This window comes from Chlorocebus sabaeus, chromosome 20 (genome assembly GCF_047675955.1).
Source record: "Chlorocebus sabaeus isolate Y175 chromosome 20, mChlSab1.0.hap1, whole genome shotgun sequence".
Classification (NCBI taxonomy): Eukaryota; Metazoa; Chordata; class Mammalia; order Primates; family Cercopithecidae; genus Chlorocebus; species Chlorocebus sabaeus.
Window position 1 is genome coordinate 121,381,449 of NC_132923.1, and position 13,948 is coordinate 121,395,396.

The 13,948-nt window shown below is 43.1% G+C and overlaps 1 protein-coding gene across 3 annotated transcripts in view; it reads right to left on the minus strand.

The window, feature by feature from the left end:
• The window catches only part of DNAJC16 (DnaJ heat shock protein family (Hsp40) member C16), a 48,571-nt gene that overhangs the window by 9,910 nt on the left and 24,713 nt on the right, over positions 1-13,948 (minus strand). For all 3 annotated transcript variants that reach the window (XM_007980439.3, XM_007980440.3, XM_007980438.3), the window contains exons 8-9: positions 4,111-4,241; positions 1,136-1,319 (exon numbers count right to left, since the gene is read on the minus strand). In XM_007980439.3, coding sequence (XP_007978630.3) covers positions 1,136-1,319; positions 4,111-4,241 — 315 coding nt within the window. The remainder of the gene's footprint in view (positions 1-1,135; positions 1,320-4,110; positions 4,242-13,948) is intronic.

Sequence of the window (13,948 nt, forward strand, 5' to 3'; positions counted from 1 at the left end):
GCCTGAGGCTGACATTCAGAGTGTAAAAGGACCAGGTCAAAAACTGTTTTAAGAGTAGGCTTGGCCGGGTGCGGTGGCTCATGCCTGTAATCCCAGCACTTTGGGAGGCCGAGGTGGGCGGATCCACAAGGCGGATTACGGGGTTAACACAGTGAAACCCCCCGTCTCTACTAAAAATACAAAAAATTAGCCGGGCGAGGTGGTGGGCGCCTGTAGTCCCAGCTACTCAGGAGGCTGAGGCAGGAGAATGGCGTGAACCCAGGAGGCGGAGCTTGCAGTGAGTCCAGATCGCACCACTGCACTCCAGCCTGGGTGACAGAGCAAGACGCTGTCTCAAAAAAAAAAAAAAAAAAAAAAAAAAAGTATAGGCTTTAGGCCAGGGACAGTGGCTCATGCCTGTAATCCCAGCACTTTGGGAGGTGGGAGTATTGCTTGAGCTTAGAAGTTTGAGACCAACCTGGGCAACATGTTGAAACCCTATCTCTACAAAAAAACACAAAAAATTAGCCAGGCGTGGTTGTGTATGCCTGTGGTCCCAGCTATGTGGGAGGTTGAGGTGGGAAGATCACTTGAACCTGGGAGGTCGAGGTTGCAATGAGCTGAGATCATGTCACTGCACTCCCAGCCTGGGAGATAGAGTGAGACCCTGTCTCAAAAAAAAAAAAAAAAAATCAAGAAAAAGAAAAAAAAGGCCGGGTGTGGTGGCTCATGCCTGTAATCCCAGCACTTTGGGAGGCCGAGGTGGGTGGATCACGAGGTCAGGAGATCGAGACCATCCTGGCTAACATGGTGAAACCCCATCTCTACTAAAAAATACAAAAAATTAGCCGGGTGTGGTGGCGGGTGCCTGTAGTCCCAGCTACTTGGGAGGCTGAGGCAAGAGATTGGTGTGAACCTGGCAACCGGAGCTTGCAGTGAGCTGAGATCGCACCACTGCACTCCAGCCTGGGAGACAGAGCAAGACTCCATCTCAAAAAAAAAAAAAAAAAAAAAAAAAAAAGAGTAGGCTTTGAAAACAGGCTTCAGTTTCAGATTTCCTAGAATCTGTATTCAACACTCTCAAGGAAGAAGGAAACAGAATCAGGTGCCACATGCTTGTGAAGAGCCTGGGATGAGGACAGACTCTGTGGCTCACCGCTGATTTCCCTTGAAACGCCTCACTGTCTGGTAGTAAGGTGTCGGCAAACTCCTGCTGCCGATTGCTGTAGACATGCACAAATCTCACTGTGTCTTGTGTGTTTGCCAGGGCAAAGGACAGGAAAGCCTCAAAGGGTTTGCTCAACTTGGCAGTCTCAGCAGTCAGTAAAACCACACAGTACCTGCACAACAAAAAGACAAAGCTTTATAACCAATCCCTGATGGCAGGGCCAGGACCTATAAAGGCAAGTGAAGGTGAAGAAGACAAGGAGCTCATCTTATGGAAGTGAATACACTGTGCCCAATCAAAGCTGACATTTCTACCAAGGGAAGATTTCCAAGTCATTAACAAATGGTTTCTTTCCCCAATCTGTGATGTTTTTCCCAAACCAAACTTCTTTACCACATTTATGAATTTAAAAATTTTATCTATAATATATGAAATTATATGCAGTTTTGTTTATATTGCCCAAGCTGGTCTTGAACTCTTGGCCTCAAGCAATCCTCCTACCTCAGGCTCCCAAAGTGTTGGAATTATAGGCATGAGACATCATGCCTGGCAGGAATTTCTTTTAAGGGGTTGGTCACTGAATTTCTGATGCAGCAGGGCCTTTTATTTTATTTTATTTTATTTTATTTTATTTTATTTTTTTTTTGAGGTGGAGTTTCGCTCTGTCGCCCAGGCTGGAGTGCAGTGGCCGGATCTCAGCTCACTGCAAGCTCCGCCTCCCGGGTTCACGCCATTCTCCTGCCTCAGCCTCCCGAGTAGCTGGGACTACAGGCGCCCGCCACCTCGCCCGGCTAGATTTTTGTATTTTTTAGTAGAGACGGGGTTTCACCGGGTTAGCCAGGATGGTCTTGATCTCCTGACCTCGTGATCCGCCCGTCTCGGCCTCCCAAAGTGCTGGGATTACAGGCTTGAGCCACCGCGCCCGGCCTATTTTATTTTTTGGGAGGAGTCTTGCTCTGTCACCCAGGCTGGAGAGTGTAGTGGTGTGATCTCGGCTCATTGTAACTCTGCCTCCTGAGTTCAAACCATTCTCCTGCCTCAGCCTCCCAAGTAGCTGGGATTATAGGCATGCACCACCTCACTCAACTAGTTTTTGTATTTTTAGTAGAGACGGGTTTTCACCACGTTGGCCAGGCTGGTCTGGAACTCCTGACCTCAAGTGATCTGCCTGCCTCGGGCCCCCAAAGTGCTGGGATTACAGGCGTGAGCCACTGTTCCCGGACAGCAGGGCCTTTTAGAAACTATCTGTCCTAGTTCTTCCACTATAGAGAGGGCTGGTCAAATCTCTCTCAGGCCAGAAGCCACTGAGCCTCATTCTGAAGGGCTTCCTTCGCAAGGTTCCAATGCAAAGTTTAGCTATTCATTCTCCCAAAAATATTTACTGAGCACTTAGTATATGTCAGGTAATATAGACAATATTCTTGCCCTCATGGAGCTTATATTCCAGTGGGGAAGATAAAAACAGATATATCATGACAGGTATCAACAAGTACTATACATTTAAAAAAAAAAAAAAAAGATGAAGAAAAGGGGACAGAGAGAGGTCAGAGTGGGTGGAAGTCACATTCCATCAGACAGGTTGGTCAGGGAAATGCCAAATGAAAAGGTGACATTGTTATCAGAGGAAATAGGGTCAGAGCATCCCAGGTACAGAGAACTACAAGTGCAAAGACCCCAGGATGGAGAGTGACTGGATCTGATTTGCATTTTCAAACATCCTTGGCTGATGTGTTGACACCTGCCTGGCAAATGGAGCAAAGAGACTAGTTAGAAGGCTGCCAGAGGGGTCTCGCTGGGAGACGATGGTGGCTTGTTCCAGGGTAGCAGTGGTTAAAAAAAAGTGAGAAGCGTGTGGATTTGGGATATTTTTTGAAGGCTGTGTAAACAACAATCCTTACAGTCCAGGATATTCTTTTTTTATATTTAAGTCATTTTTTCTTCGCTCTTAAGACTATAAAGGACTCTGAAAAGCCCAACACAGGGAAATTATTTATGTTTTATATTTTCAAGTAACGTGATTGATATGTTTTCCTTCAATATCCAGATACCTTTTACAGATGAAACAGCCCTAAATTTAAAGCCACGGATTCATTCACCTGAGAAGGTATAATGAATATATTCCCTGAATTTCTGGAGTTTTTAGATACTTTCTATAGTAACTCTTCATACTTTATTGAATATATGTAACTTTGCCTTCCTGATTCCCACTAATCCATTTCCTCAATACTCTATACTTTCCTACTATTTAATCGTTATCCTTGCTCCTTCCCAAGACCTCCAAAGACTCACCCTGTGTGGAATGCGTTAGTAGAGATAGTCACTCTTCCATATTCTGTGCTTCTGTAAAGTGACCCAGTCTCTCCCAGATGCCTAGCTAAACTGTGCTCATCCTTCAGGTCTCAGCTGAAATGTTATATCTTAGGGAAATCTTCTCTGACCACTAGGACAGGCTGGCACATCCGACAATTTGGTGCTAAGGTGCCCTGGACTAATACATCATATTAGTATGATTATCATCACAGTCACTAATCGGTGTTTGTTTGTTTGTTTGTTTTTGAGACAGAGTTTCGCTCTTATTGCCCAGGCTGGAGTGCAATGGCATGATCTTGGCTCACCGCAGCCTCTGCCTCCCAGGTTCAAGTGATTTTCCTGCCTCAGCCTCCCTAGTAGCTGGGATTACAGGCATGTGCCACCATGCCTGGCTAATTTTGTATTTTTAGTAGAGACAGGGTTTCTCCATGTTGGTCAGGCTGGTCTCAAACTCCCGACCTCAGGTGATCTGCCCTCCTTGGCCTCCCAAAGTGCTAGGATTACAGGCGTAAGCCATCACATCCGGCCCAGTATTTGTTAAATGAAGAATAAGTTCTCATTGTTACAGGACAGATGTCTCACCACCCTATAGTAAAATGAATCATGATCCTTCTATTGTAATGACAAGCAAAGGCAAAGCCTTAAGTCCTTACTTCCTCTGTCGGTGAGACCGTTTCACAGGGCAGAGTTCATGGAACAACTTCTGGCTGGTGAGCCTGGCTGCCAATAGATACTTGTTTTGGGCGATGAAGTCGTCAATGATTTGCTTCTTCATACCTCGGGCCTAGAGAAATACCAAGAATCAGCTAGATTTTATGCAGTGTTCTCAATGCAAATAGATGGGCTTTCTTTACTTACCAGCTTAATACAAATGTGGCTGACCTTGGCTAAATATAACCAAACAAGACAGACCTGTTAGAGTGAATAAACGTGGTGATCTATTTCAGCAATGCAGGGCTGAAAGCAATGATGCAGCTAGTTCAGGTCAAAGGGAAAATCAAGTACACTTTATACTGGAGAATTTTTATTCACTATTTTATGCTGACAAATTGAAAAAGTCAGTCATGGCAGGACGTGGTGGCTCACGTCTGTAATCCTAGAACTTTGGGAAGCTAAGGTGGGTAGATCACGAGGTCAGGAGTTTGAGAACAGCTTGGCCAATAGAGTGAAACCTAGTCTCTACTAAAAATACAGAAATTAGCCAGGCATGGTGGCATGTGTCTGTAGTCCCAGCTACTTGGGAGGCTGAGGCAAGAGAATCGCTTGAACCCAGGAAGTGGAGGTTGCTGTGAGCCGAGATCATGCCACTGCACTCCGACCTGGGCAACAGAGCGAGACTCCATCTCAACAAAAACCTAAAAACACACACACACACAAAACCCCCCAAACAACAACAGCAACAACAACAAGAACCCTAAAATGAAAAGTCAATCATTTAGAATTTTAGGCAAAATTATTTCCATTCAGGATCTGTAGCCAACTGAGCAATTAAAAATAAATCCCAAAGCAACACTGTTGCAAATTATAAAAGGCAGATTACAAAACTGTATGATCATTTTATTGCGAACTTTCACACATTTCAAAGGACTGAAATCACTGACAGCAGGTATTCTGACCACAAGGTAATTAACCTGGAATTCCATATAAAATGCAAACCAGAAATGTAAACATTTCCCTTTATGTTTGGAAATTAAGAAACACGGCCAGGTGTGGAGCTCATTCCTCTAACCCAAACGCTTTGGGAGGCCAAGGCAGGAGGATCCCTTGAACCCAAGAGTTAGAGACCAGCCTGTGCAACATGGAGAGACCCCATCTCTACAAAAAATTAAAAACAAACAAACAAACAAACAAACAGAAAGCCAGGCACAGCGGCTCACTCCAATAATCCCAGAACTTTGGGAGGCCGAAGCAGGAGGACTGCTTGAGCTTAGGAGATCGAGACCATCCTGGGCAACATAACGAGATCTTGCCTCTACTAAAAATAAAAAAAATTAGCCAGGCATGGTGGTGCATGCCTGCAATCCTAGCTACCTGGGAGGTGGAGGTGGGAGGATTGCTTGAGCCCAAGACTTAAGAGACTGCAGTGAGCTAGGATCATACCACTACACTCTAGCCTGTGTGACAGACTGAGACCCTGTCTCAAGAAACAAACAAACAAAACAAAAGGCTGGGCATGGTGGCTCATGCCTATAATCCCAGCACTTTGGGAGGCCAAGGCGGGTGGATCACTTGAGGTCAGGAGTTCAAGACCAGCCTGGCCAACATGGTGAAACCCTGTCTCTACTAAAAGTACAAAAATTAGCCAGGCGTGGCCTTAGTCCCAGCTACTCGGGAGGCTAGGGCAGGAGGACTACTTGAGCCCGGGAGAGCATACCAGCCTGGGCAACGGGAGTGAAACCCTGTCTCAAAAAAGAAAAAAAAAAAAAAGTAAAAACAAAGTTAGCTGGGCGAGGTGGCATGTGCCTGTAGTCCCAGCTACTTGGGAGGTTGAAGGGTGGGGATCACTCGAGCATAGGAGGCCAAGGCTTCAGTGAGCCATGATGACATCACTACACTCCAGCCTGGGTGACAGAGCAAGACTGACCAAAAAAAAAAAAAAAAAAAAAAGAAACCCAAAACAAGAACGCCTATCACATATTAGAAAATATTTTGAACTTTAATGACTGATGAAAAATACTATTTGTAAGAACTCTGAGATACAGAAAAAGTAGTACTTGAAGGGGAATTTTACAATTAACATAATAGAAAATAAGTTAATGAAATAAACATCTCTGTCAAGAAGTCAAAAACAGCAAAAATATAAAAGTAGAAAGGAATACAGATAAAAATAGAAATAAATGAAACAAGAAATGAATATATTAATATAAGAAGAATTAACAAAGACAAAACTGGTTATTTGAAAAAGCTAATACAATTGACAAGCCTCTGGTAAAACCAATCATGAAAACAAAAGAGAAGGCATAAAATGATCATTCTCAAAGATGACAAGAAGGAATCACTACCTACAATACAGAAGTTAAAACAGAAAACCTAATCAGTCTTCAAAAATCTTTCCTTAAAGCGAAACCCAAAAACCTAAGCTCAAGGCCCAGATGGCATTACAGATGCTTTCTATCAAACTTTCAAGGAAGACAATCTTACATAAAGTCTTCCTGAGAAGAGAAAAAGTCTCGCATGGGTATCACGATAAAGAGAAGTTAGAAGTCAATCTCACTTCTGAATATGAATGTCAAAGTCCTAAGCAAAATGTTAGCAAATGGAATCCAGCAATATATTGAAAGCATAATAGAAATCATAATCGTGTTGGATTTCATGAATGCAAGTTAGGTTTAACATTAAAGAATAAATTAATATGGTTAGCACAATATAGAAGATTAAAGAAGAAAAATCAGAATAATCTAATGGATGTAGAAAAAGTATTTCATAAAAATCATAGCAATCGTGGTTAGAACTTTTAGTCAACAAGGAGTAGAAGGACCTTCTTCAACCTGATAAAGGGTCTCCACATTTGAAAAGCCTTCTGCAAACACACTTATTGGGGAAATGCTGAAAGCCTTCCCTCTCTTTGAAATCAGGAACAAGGACAGCCCCCGATTATTACACTTCTATTCCACATCATGTCAGATGTCAGGAGTAATGTCAGAAAAAGAAATAAAATGAGGGCTGGAAAAAAAAGAAGTAAAATTGTCATTAATCTCAGATGATATGACTGTATAGTTAGACAATCTAAAAGATGGTACAGATACATTATTTAAGTTAATAGAAGAGTTTAGCAAGGTTGCTGGATGATACAAAGTTTATATTTAAAAATCAAGGCTGCGTGCAGTGGCTCACGCCTGTAATCCCAGCACTGTGGGAGGCCGAGGCAGGCAGATCACCTGAGGTCAGGCGCTCGAGACCAACCAACATGGCGAAACCCTTCCCCTACTAAAAAATACAAAAGTTAGAGGGGCATGGTGGTATATGCCTGTAATCCCAGCTACTCAGGAGGCTGAGGTAGGAGAATTGCTTGAACCCAGGAGGTGGAGGTTGCAGTGAGCCGAGATCGGGCCATTGCACTCCAACCTGGGTGACAGAGCAAGACTCCATCTAGAAAACAACAACTGTATTACTTATACCAGCAAACAGAAAAAACAATAAAAAGACACTGTCTTCATTCTTTTTTCCTTTTTCTTCTAAATAAATAAAAAAAAGACAAAGTCTCACTATGTTGCCCAGGCTGGTCTGGAACTGCTGAGCTCAAGTGGTCCTCCCGCCTCAGCCTCTAAAAGTGCTAGGGTGAGCCACTTGAGCCCTGCACCCGGCTCCCTTTACATTGTTTTTTTTTTTTTTTTTTTGGAGATGGAGTTTCACTCTTGTTGCCCAGGCTGAAGTGCAATGGTACGATCGTGGATCGTGGTTCATCGCAACCTCCACCTCCTGGGTGCAAGCGATTCTCCTGCCTCAGCCTCCCGAGTAGCTGGGATTACAGGCATGTACCATCACGCCCAGCTAATTTTGTATTTTTAGTAGAGACTGGGTTTCTCCATGGTGGTCAGGCTGGTCTCAAACTCCTGACCTTGAACTCTTGATCCACCCAACTCGGCCTCCCAAAGTGCTGGGATTACAGGCATGAGCCAGCACACCCGGTCTTATCTCTTTTTTTTTTTTTTTTGAGAGGAGTCTCACTCTGTCACCCAGGCTGGAGTGCAGTGGCGTGATCTCGGCTCACTGCAACCTCTGTCTCCCGGGTTTAAGCAATTCTCTGCCTCAGCCTTCTGAGGAGCTGAGATTACAGGTCTCTACCACCACGCCCAGCTAATTTTTGTATTTTTAGTAGAGACGGGGTTTTATCATGTTGGCCAGGCTGGTATCGAACTCCTGACCTCATGATCCACCTCCCAAAGTGCTGGGATTATAGGCGTGAGCCACTGCACCCGGCCTCTTTTTTCTTTTCTTTTTGAGATGGAGTCTCGCTCTGTAGCCAGGCTGGAGTGCAGTGGCACGATCTTGGCTCACTGCAACCTCTGCCTCTCGGGTTCAAACCACTCTCCTGCCTCAGCCTCCAGAGTAGCTGGGACTACAGGCGCATGCTGCCACACCTAGCTAATTTTTTTTTGTATTTTAGTAGAGATGGAGTTTCACCATGTTGCCCAGGCTGGTCTTGAACTACTGGGCTCAGGCAATCCGCCTGCCTCAGTCTCCAAAAGTGCTAGGATTACAGGGGTGAGCCACCGTGCCTGGCCTACATTCTTTAAAAAATTTTTTTTTTTTCTACAGCATAAACTATAAGAAAAAAAAGCTTTTTAATAGGATAAAAAATAGGAGGTACCTAGAAATAAATTGACAAAAACGTTCTTTCCAGAGAAAATTATAAAATTTATGAAGACATATTACAGAAGACCTAAAGAAATGAAACAGATATATCACATTCAAAGGTTGAAAGGTTAATTTTCTAAGGACAGAATCACTTTAAGACATACTTCCCCTATATCAAGATCATGAAGGTATTCTTCTCAGAGCCTCTAAAAGCTGCATAGCTTTGCCTTTTATACTATCTCTAATCTCCCCAAAACCACTTAAGAATCAGTATAAACCCAATAAGATACCAGTAGGTTTTTTGGGTTTGTTTTGATGGAAGTTGACAGAATTTAAAATGTATACAAAAGTACAAAAGACCAACAGCTATTATGCTTTTGAAGGAAAAAAACCTTTCTCCAAATCTAAAAAACAAAGTGAGGAGATTTGTTCTATCAGATATCAAGATTATTTCCAAATGATTTTAAATACTTAAATATAAAAGGTAAAGCTATACAGCTTTTAAAAGCTCTATCAGAAGAATACCTTCATGATTTTGATGTAGGGGAAGTATGTCTTAAATAGAAACAAGGAAGAACCAACCACAAAGGAAAATATTGATATGAGTGAATATATTAAAAGAACTTACGTTCATCAAAAAGACATCAAATACAAGAATATATTCATGGCATCATTATTCAAATAACAAAAAACTGGAAAAACTCTGTCAACAACAGAATGGATAAACACACTGTAGTTTATTCCTACATGCAGTTTTCTTTCTTTCTTTTTTTTTTTTTTTTGAGACAGGGTCTTGCTCTGTTGCTTAGGTTGTAGTGCAGTGGCATGAACACGGCTCACTGCAGCCTTGACCTCCCGGGCTGAAGCAATTCTCCCGTCTCAGCCCCCCAAGTAGCTGGGACTTCAGGTGTGTACCACCACGCCCAGCTAATTTTGTATTTTTTTGTAGAGACAAGGTTTTGCCATGTTGCCCAGGCTGGTCTCAACCTCCTGGGCTCAAATGATCTGCTCGCCTTTACCACCCAGAGTGCTGGTATTACAGCTGTGAGCCACTGTGCCTGGCCATCCAACTTTCAACAATGAGAATGAATATTAAAGTCCAAATAATGACATGTATGAATCTCAAAAACATAAGCTGAGAGAAACCAGATATAAGATATATACACTATATTATTCCATTTGGATAAAATTCAAAAATGCAAAGATGAATTTATGCTGTTAGAAAACAGGATAGTGCTGACCTTTGGGAAGCAGGTAAGTAGGTAGTGGGAGGGAGGGGCCTTCTGGGCTGATGACAGTATTTTGTTTCTTGATCAAGTGAGGCTCACATGGATGTGTTCATTGTGTGAGAATTCACTGAGCTTCACACCTCTGACTCGTGCATCTTTCTGCATGTGTATGATATGTCAATAAATAATTTTAAAATGTGGGTATCATGAAAATAATAAAAAGTCGGCCAGGTGCAGTGATTCACATCTGTAATCCCAGCACTTTGGGAGGCTGAGGCGGGTAGATCATTTGAGGTCAGGAGTTCGAGACCAGCCTGGCCAACATGGTGAAACCCTGTCTCTACTAAAAGTACAAAAATTAGCCAGGCGTGGTGGAGTGTGCCTGTATTCCAGCTTTTCAGGAGGCTAAGGCAGGAGAATCGCTTGAACCTGGGAAGCAGAGGTTGCAGTGAGCTGAGATCATGCCATTGCACTCTAGCCTAGGCAACAAGAGTGAAACTCCATCTCAAACAAAACAAAACAAAACAAAACAAAACAAAAGACAAGACACAGAATGGGTGAAGATATTTGCCACAGAGATAAAAGACTATGAGAAAAAACAGGAAAAAAAGAGACGAACATATAAATAACCCCTACAAATCAATTACAGAAAGGCAGATAATCTAATTAAAAAATGGGTAAAAGACTTAACAGACAGGCCCGGTACAAAGTAATCCCAGCACTTTGGGAGGCTGAAGTGGACGGATCATCTGAGGTCAGGCGCTTGAGACCAGCCTGGCCAACATGGTGAAACCCTGTCTCTATTAAAAACACACAAAAAATTCACCAGGGATGGTGGCTTGTGCCTGTAGTCCCAGCTACTCTGGAGGCTGAGGCACGAGAATCACAAACCCAGGAGGTGGAGGTTCCAGTGAGTCAAGATCTCACCACTGCACTCCAGCCTCAGAGCCAGAGTAAGACTCTGTCTCCAAAAAAACAGACATAACAGGTAGGCATATCATAATAAGGGCATTCAAAAGGCTCATATACAAATGAGAAGATGACTTCCTGTTGACAAGAATTAAAAAAAAAAATAAAAACAAAAGAAAAAAATTAAAATAAAAAAAAGAAGAAATCTGTGTTCCTTGTACTTATAATGGATCTTTTACTCATGTATTATTTCATAATACCCCACACTGGTCATCCGAATGCAGGGTATGTGAATATTGGTCCACTGATCTTCCAAACAATGACCTTTTTTTTCTGAGATAAAGTCCCACTCTGTTGCCCAGGCTGGTGGCGCGATCCTGGCTCACTGCAACTTCTGCCTCCCAGGTTCAAGTGATTCTCCTGCCTCAGTCTCCCGAATAGCTGGGACTACAGGCACGCACCACCACACCGGCTAATTTTTCTTTTTTTTTTTTAGTAGAGACAGGGTTTCACCATATTCGCCAGGCTGGTCTCAAACTCCTGACCTCATGATCTGCCTGCCTCAGCCTCCCAAAGTGCTAGGATTACAGGCATGAGCCACTGTGCCCGGCCAACGTATTTTATTATACTTATTAAAAAAAAAAATGGGCTGGGTGCAGTGGCTCACGCCTGTAATCCCAGCACTTTGGAAGGCCCAGGCAGGAGGACCACTTGAGGTCAGCAGTTCAAGATCACCCTAATCAACATAGTGAGACCTCGTCTCTCAAACAAAAGAAAAAAAATTTTTTTTTTTTGAGACAGAGTCTCATTCTCACCCAGGCTAGAGTGCAGTGAAACCACCTCGCCTCACTGCAACCTCTGCCTCCTGGGTTCAAGTGAATCTCCTGTCTTAGCCTCCCGAGTAGCTGGGATTATAGGTGCTTGTCACCACATCCGGCTTTTTTGTATTTTTAGTAGAGATGGGGTTTCACCATGTTGGCCAGGCTGGTCTTGAACTCCTGAATTCAGATGATACGCCTGCCTCAGTAAAAAAATTTTTTTAAAAAATTAGCCAGTGGTGCATGCCTGTAGTCCCAGCTGCTCAGGAGACTGAGGCAGAAGGATCACTTGAGCCCAGGAAGTTGGAGCTGCAGTGAGCTGAGGCTGTGCCAGTGCACTCCAGCCTGAGTGACAGAGTGAGATCCTCTAAAAAACAGAAAAAACCATACACTTTGATGAACCAATCTTGTAAGAAAATTTTGAGAAGCTGTCATGATGGCCAATACAAATTTTTCAAAATTCTAATGTTCTTGGAAGTCTGAAGTTTATCCCTGGCAATAAATACCACCAGCTGTTTGCTTTAAAGCGCCACATCACTTCATTCGTTTTTGAGAAAATGTCTGCCAAATTTCCGAGTCTAAATGGCCACAGTTCTCTGTCATTCTTCCAAGTAAAAATGATGTTCCATTAAGAAAAGTGGCGAGGGAGGCACCTGTCCTTAGGACATTTGTACTTTGTTGTGCAGCAGGACGGCTTTATGCACACTTCCCGTCTCATCACACAGAATATTAAATCTATCAAAAAGACATGCACTCAAGGGTTAAGGTTTAATAAAATTAACACTTCTTACTGCTTCATCAAGGATATAAGGTGAGGTTGGGCACGGGGGCTCATGCCCGTAATCCCACCACTTTGGGAGACTGAGGTGGGCAGATCACCTGAGGTCAGGAATTCAAGAACAGCCTGGCCAACATAGTGAAACCCCACCTCTACTAGAAATAAAAAAATTAGCTGGGCGTGGTGGCAGGTGCCTGTAATCCCAGCAACTCGGGAGGCTGAGGCAGGAGAACTGCTTGAACCCGGGAGGCGGAGGTTGCAGTGAGCCGAGATCACGCCACTGCATTCCAGCCTGGGCGACAGAGTGAGATTCTGTCTTAAAAAACAAAATATAAAGTGAATCTGGTGGTTTTTGTTTTTGCTGCGAGTGATTAGGGGTGAAGCACACAATGATGATAGGTGGCCTGGTGCCCGGCCTGGATTCACGCACTGTCGCTGGCAGCTTCACCCACTATTGCTTTGGCACCATCGGTGCAAATGTCAACACAGTGAAAAAGGCAAATCATGTCTTGATATGATCTCACAGACTTCCTCTTGAAGGATATCTGAGAATCCCCAGGAGTCTATGAACCACATTCTAAAAACTGTTGTCCTAGAGAATTCTGTGCTTAGGTAATGATATTCATTGCAACACTATTCCTCAAAGCCCCCAGTGCCCATCAACAGAAGAATGATTCAATAAATCATAATGGCCATAAATACCATATAGCGATGACAACAAATTACATAGAGCAACAGGAAACCATTGGTGCTACTAGCGGTCATTAAGCCACCTGCTGTTGGGAAAATTGAGTTTGTTAAGCATACACTTGATATCCACAAAGAGCAGGTTGGTAAAGCAGCCATTCTACCAGTAATTTTGTAAATGTATTTGATTTACAATTTTCCCCAGGGGATAAATAAATATAATTCTCAGAACTATAAACTGTTCCTAAAAACCAATTAAGGAAATCCTCATCCATTAACGCTGGATTGAGATGATCTTCTCTTTTCTATTCTGACACTGGTATTTGTTTTCTTCCTGACTCACAGCACCTTCTCGTCTCCATCAGGAACCCCCTTGTCTTATGTGCTGGTGGCTGTTCTGAGTTTTGTCCTTGGCCTCCTTCTGGCCTTACTTTACATACAGTAGTCGTCCCTTAACTGCAGAGGATACATTCCAAGGCCCCCAGTGGGTGCCTGAAACCACATAGTACTGAACTCTATACATACTATGTTTTTTTCCTATACACATACCTATGACTAAGTTTATCAATTAGGCACAGAAAGAGATTAACAACAATAACTAATATTAAAATAGAACAGTTCTAACAACATACTGTAATAAAGCGATGTGAACATGGTCCCCTTCATCCAAAACATCTTATTGCACTGTAGTCGCCTATGTTTTGGACCTGGTTGACTGTGGGTAACTGAAACCTCAGAAAGCGAATAAGGGGTAAAGGGGGGTGGATCAGGG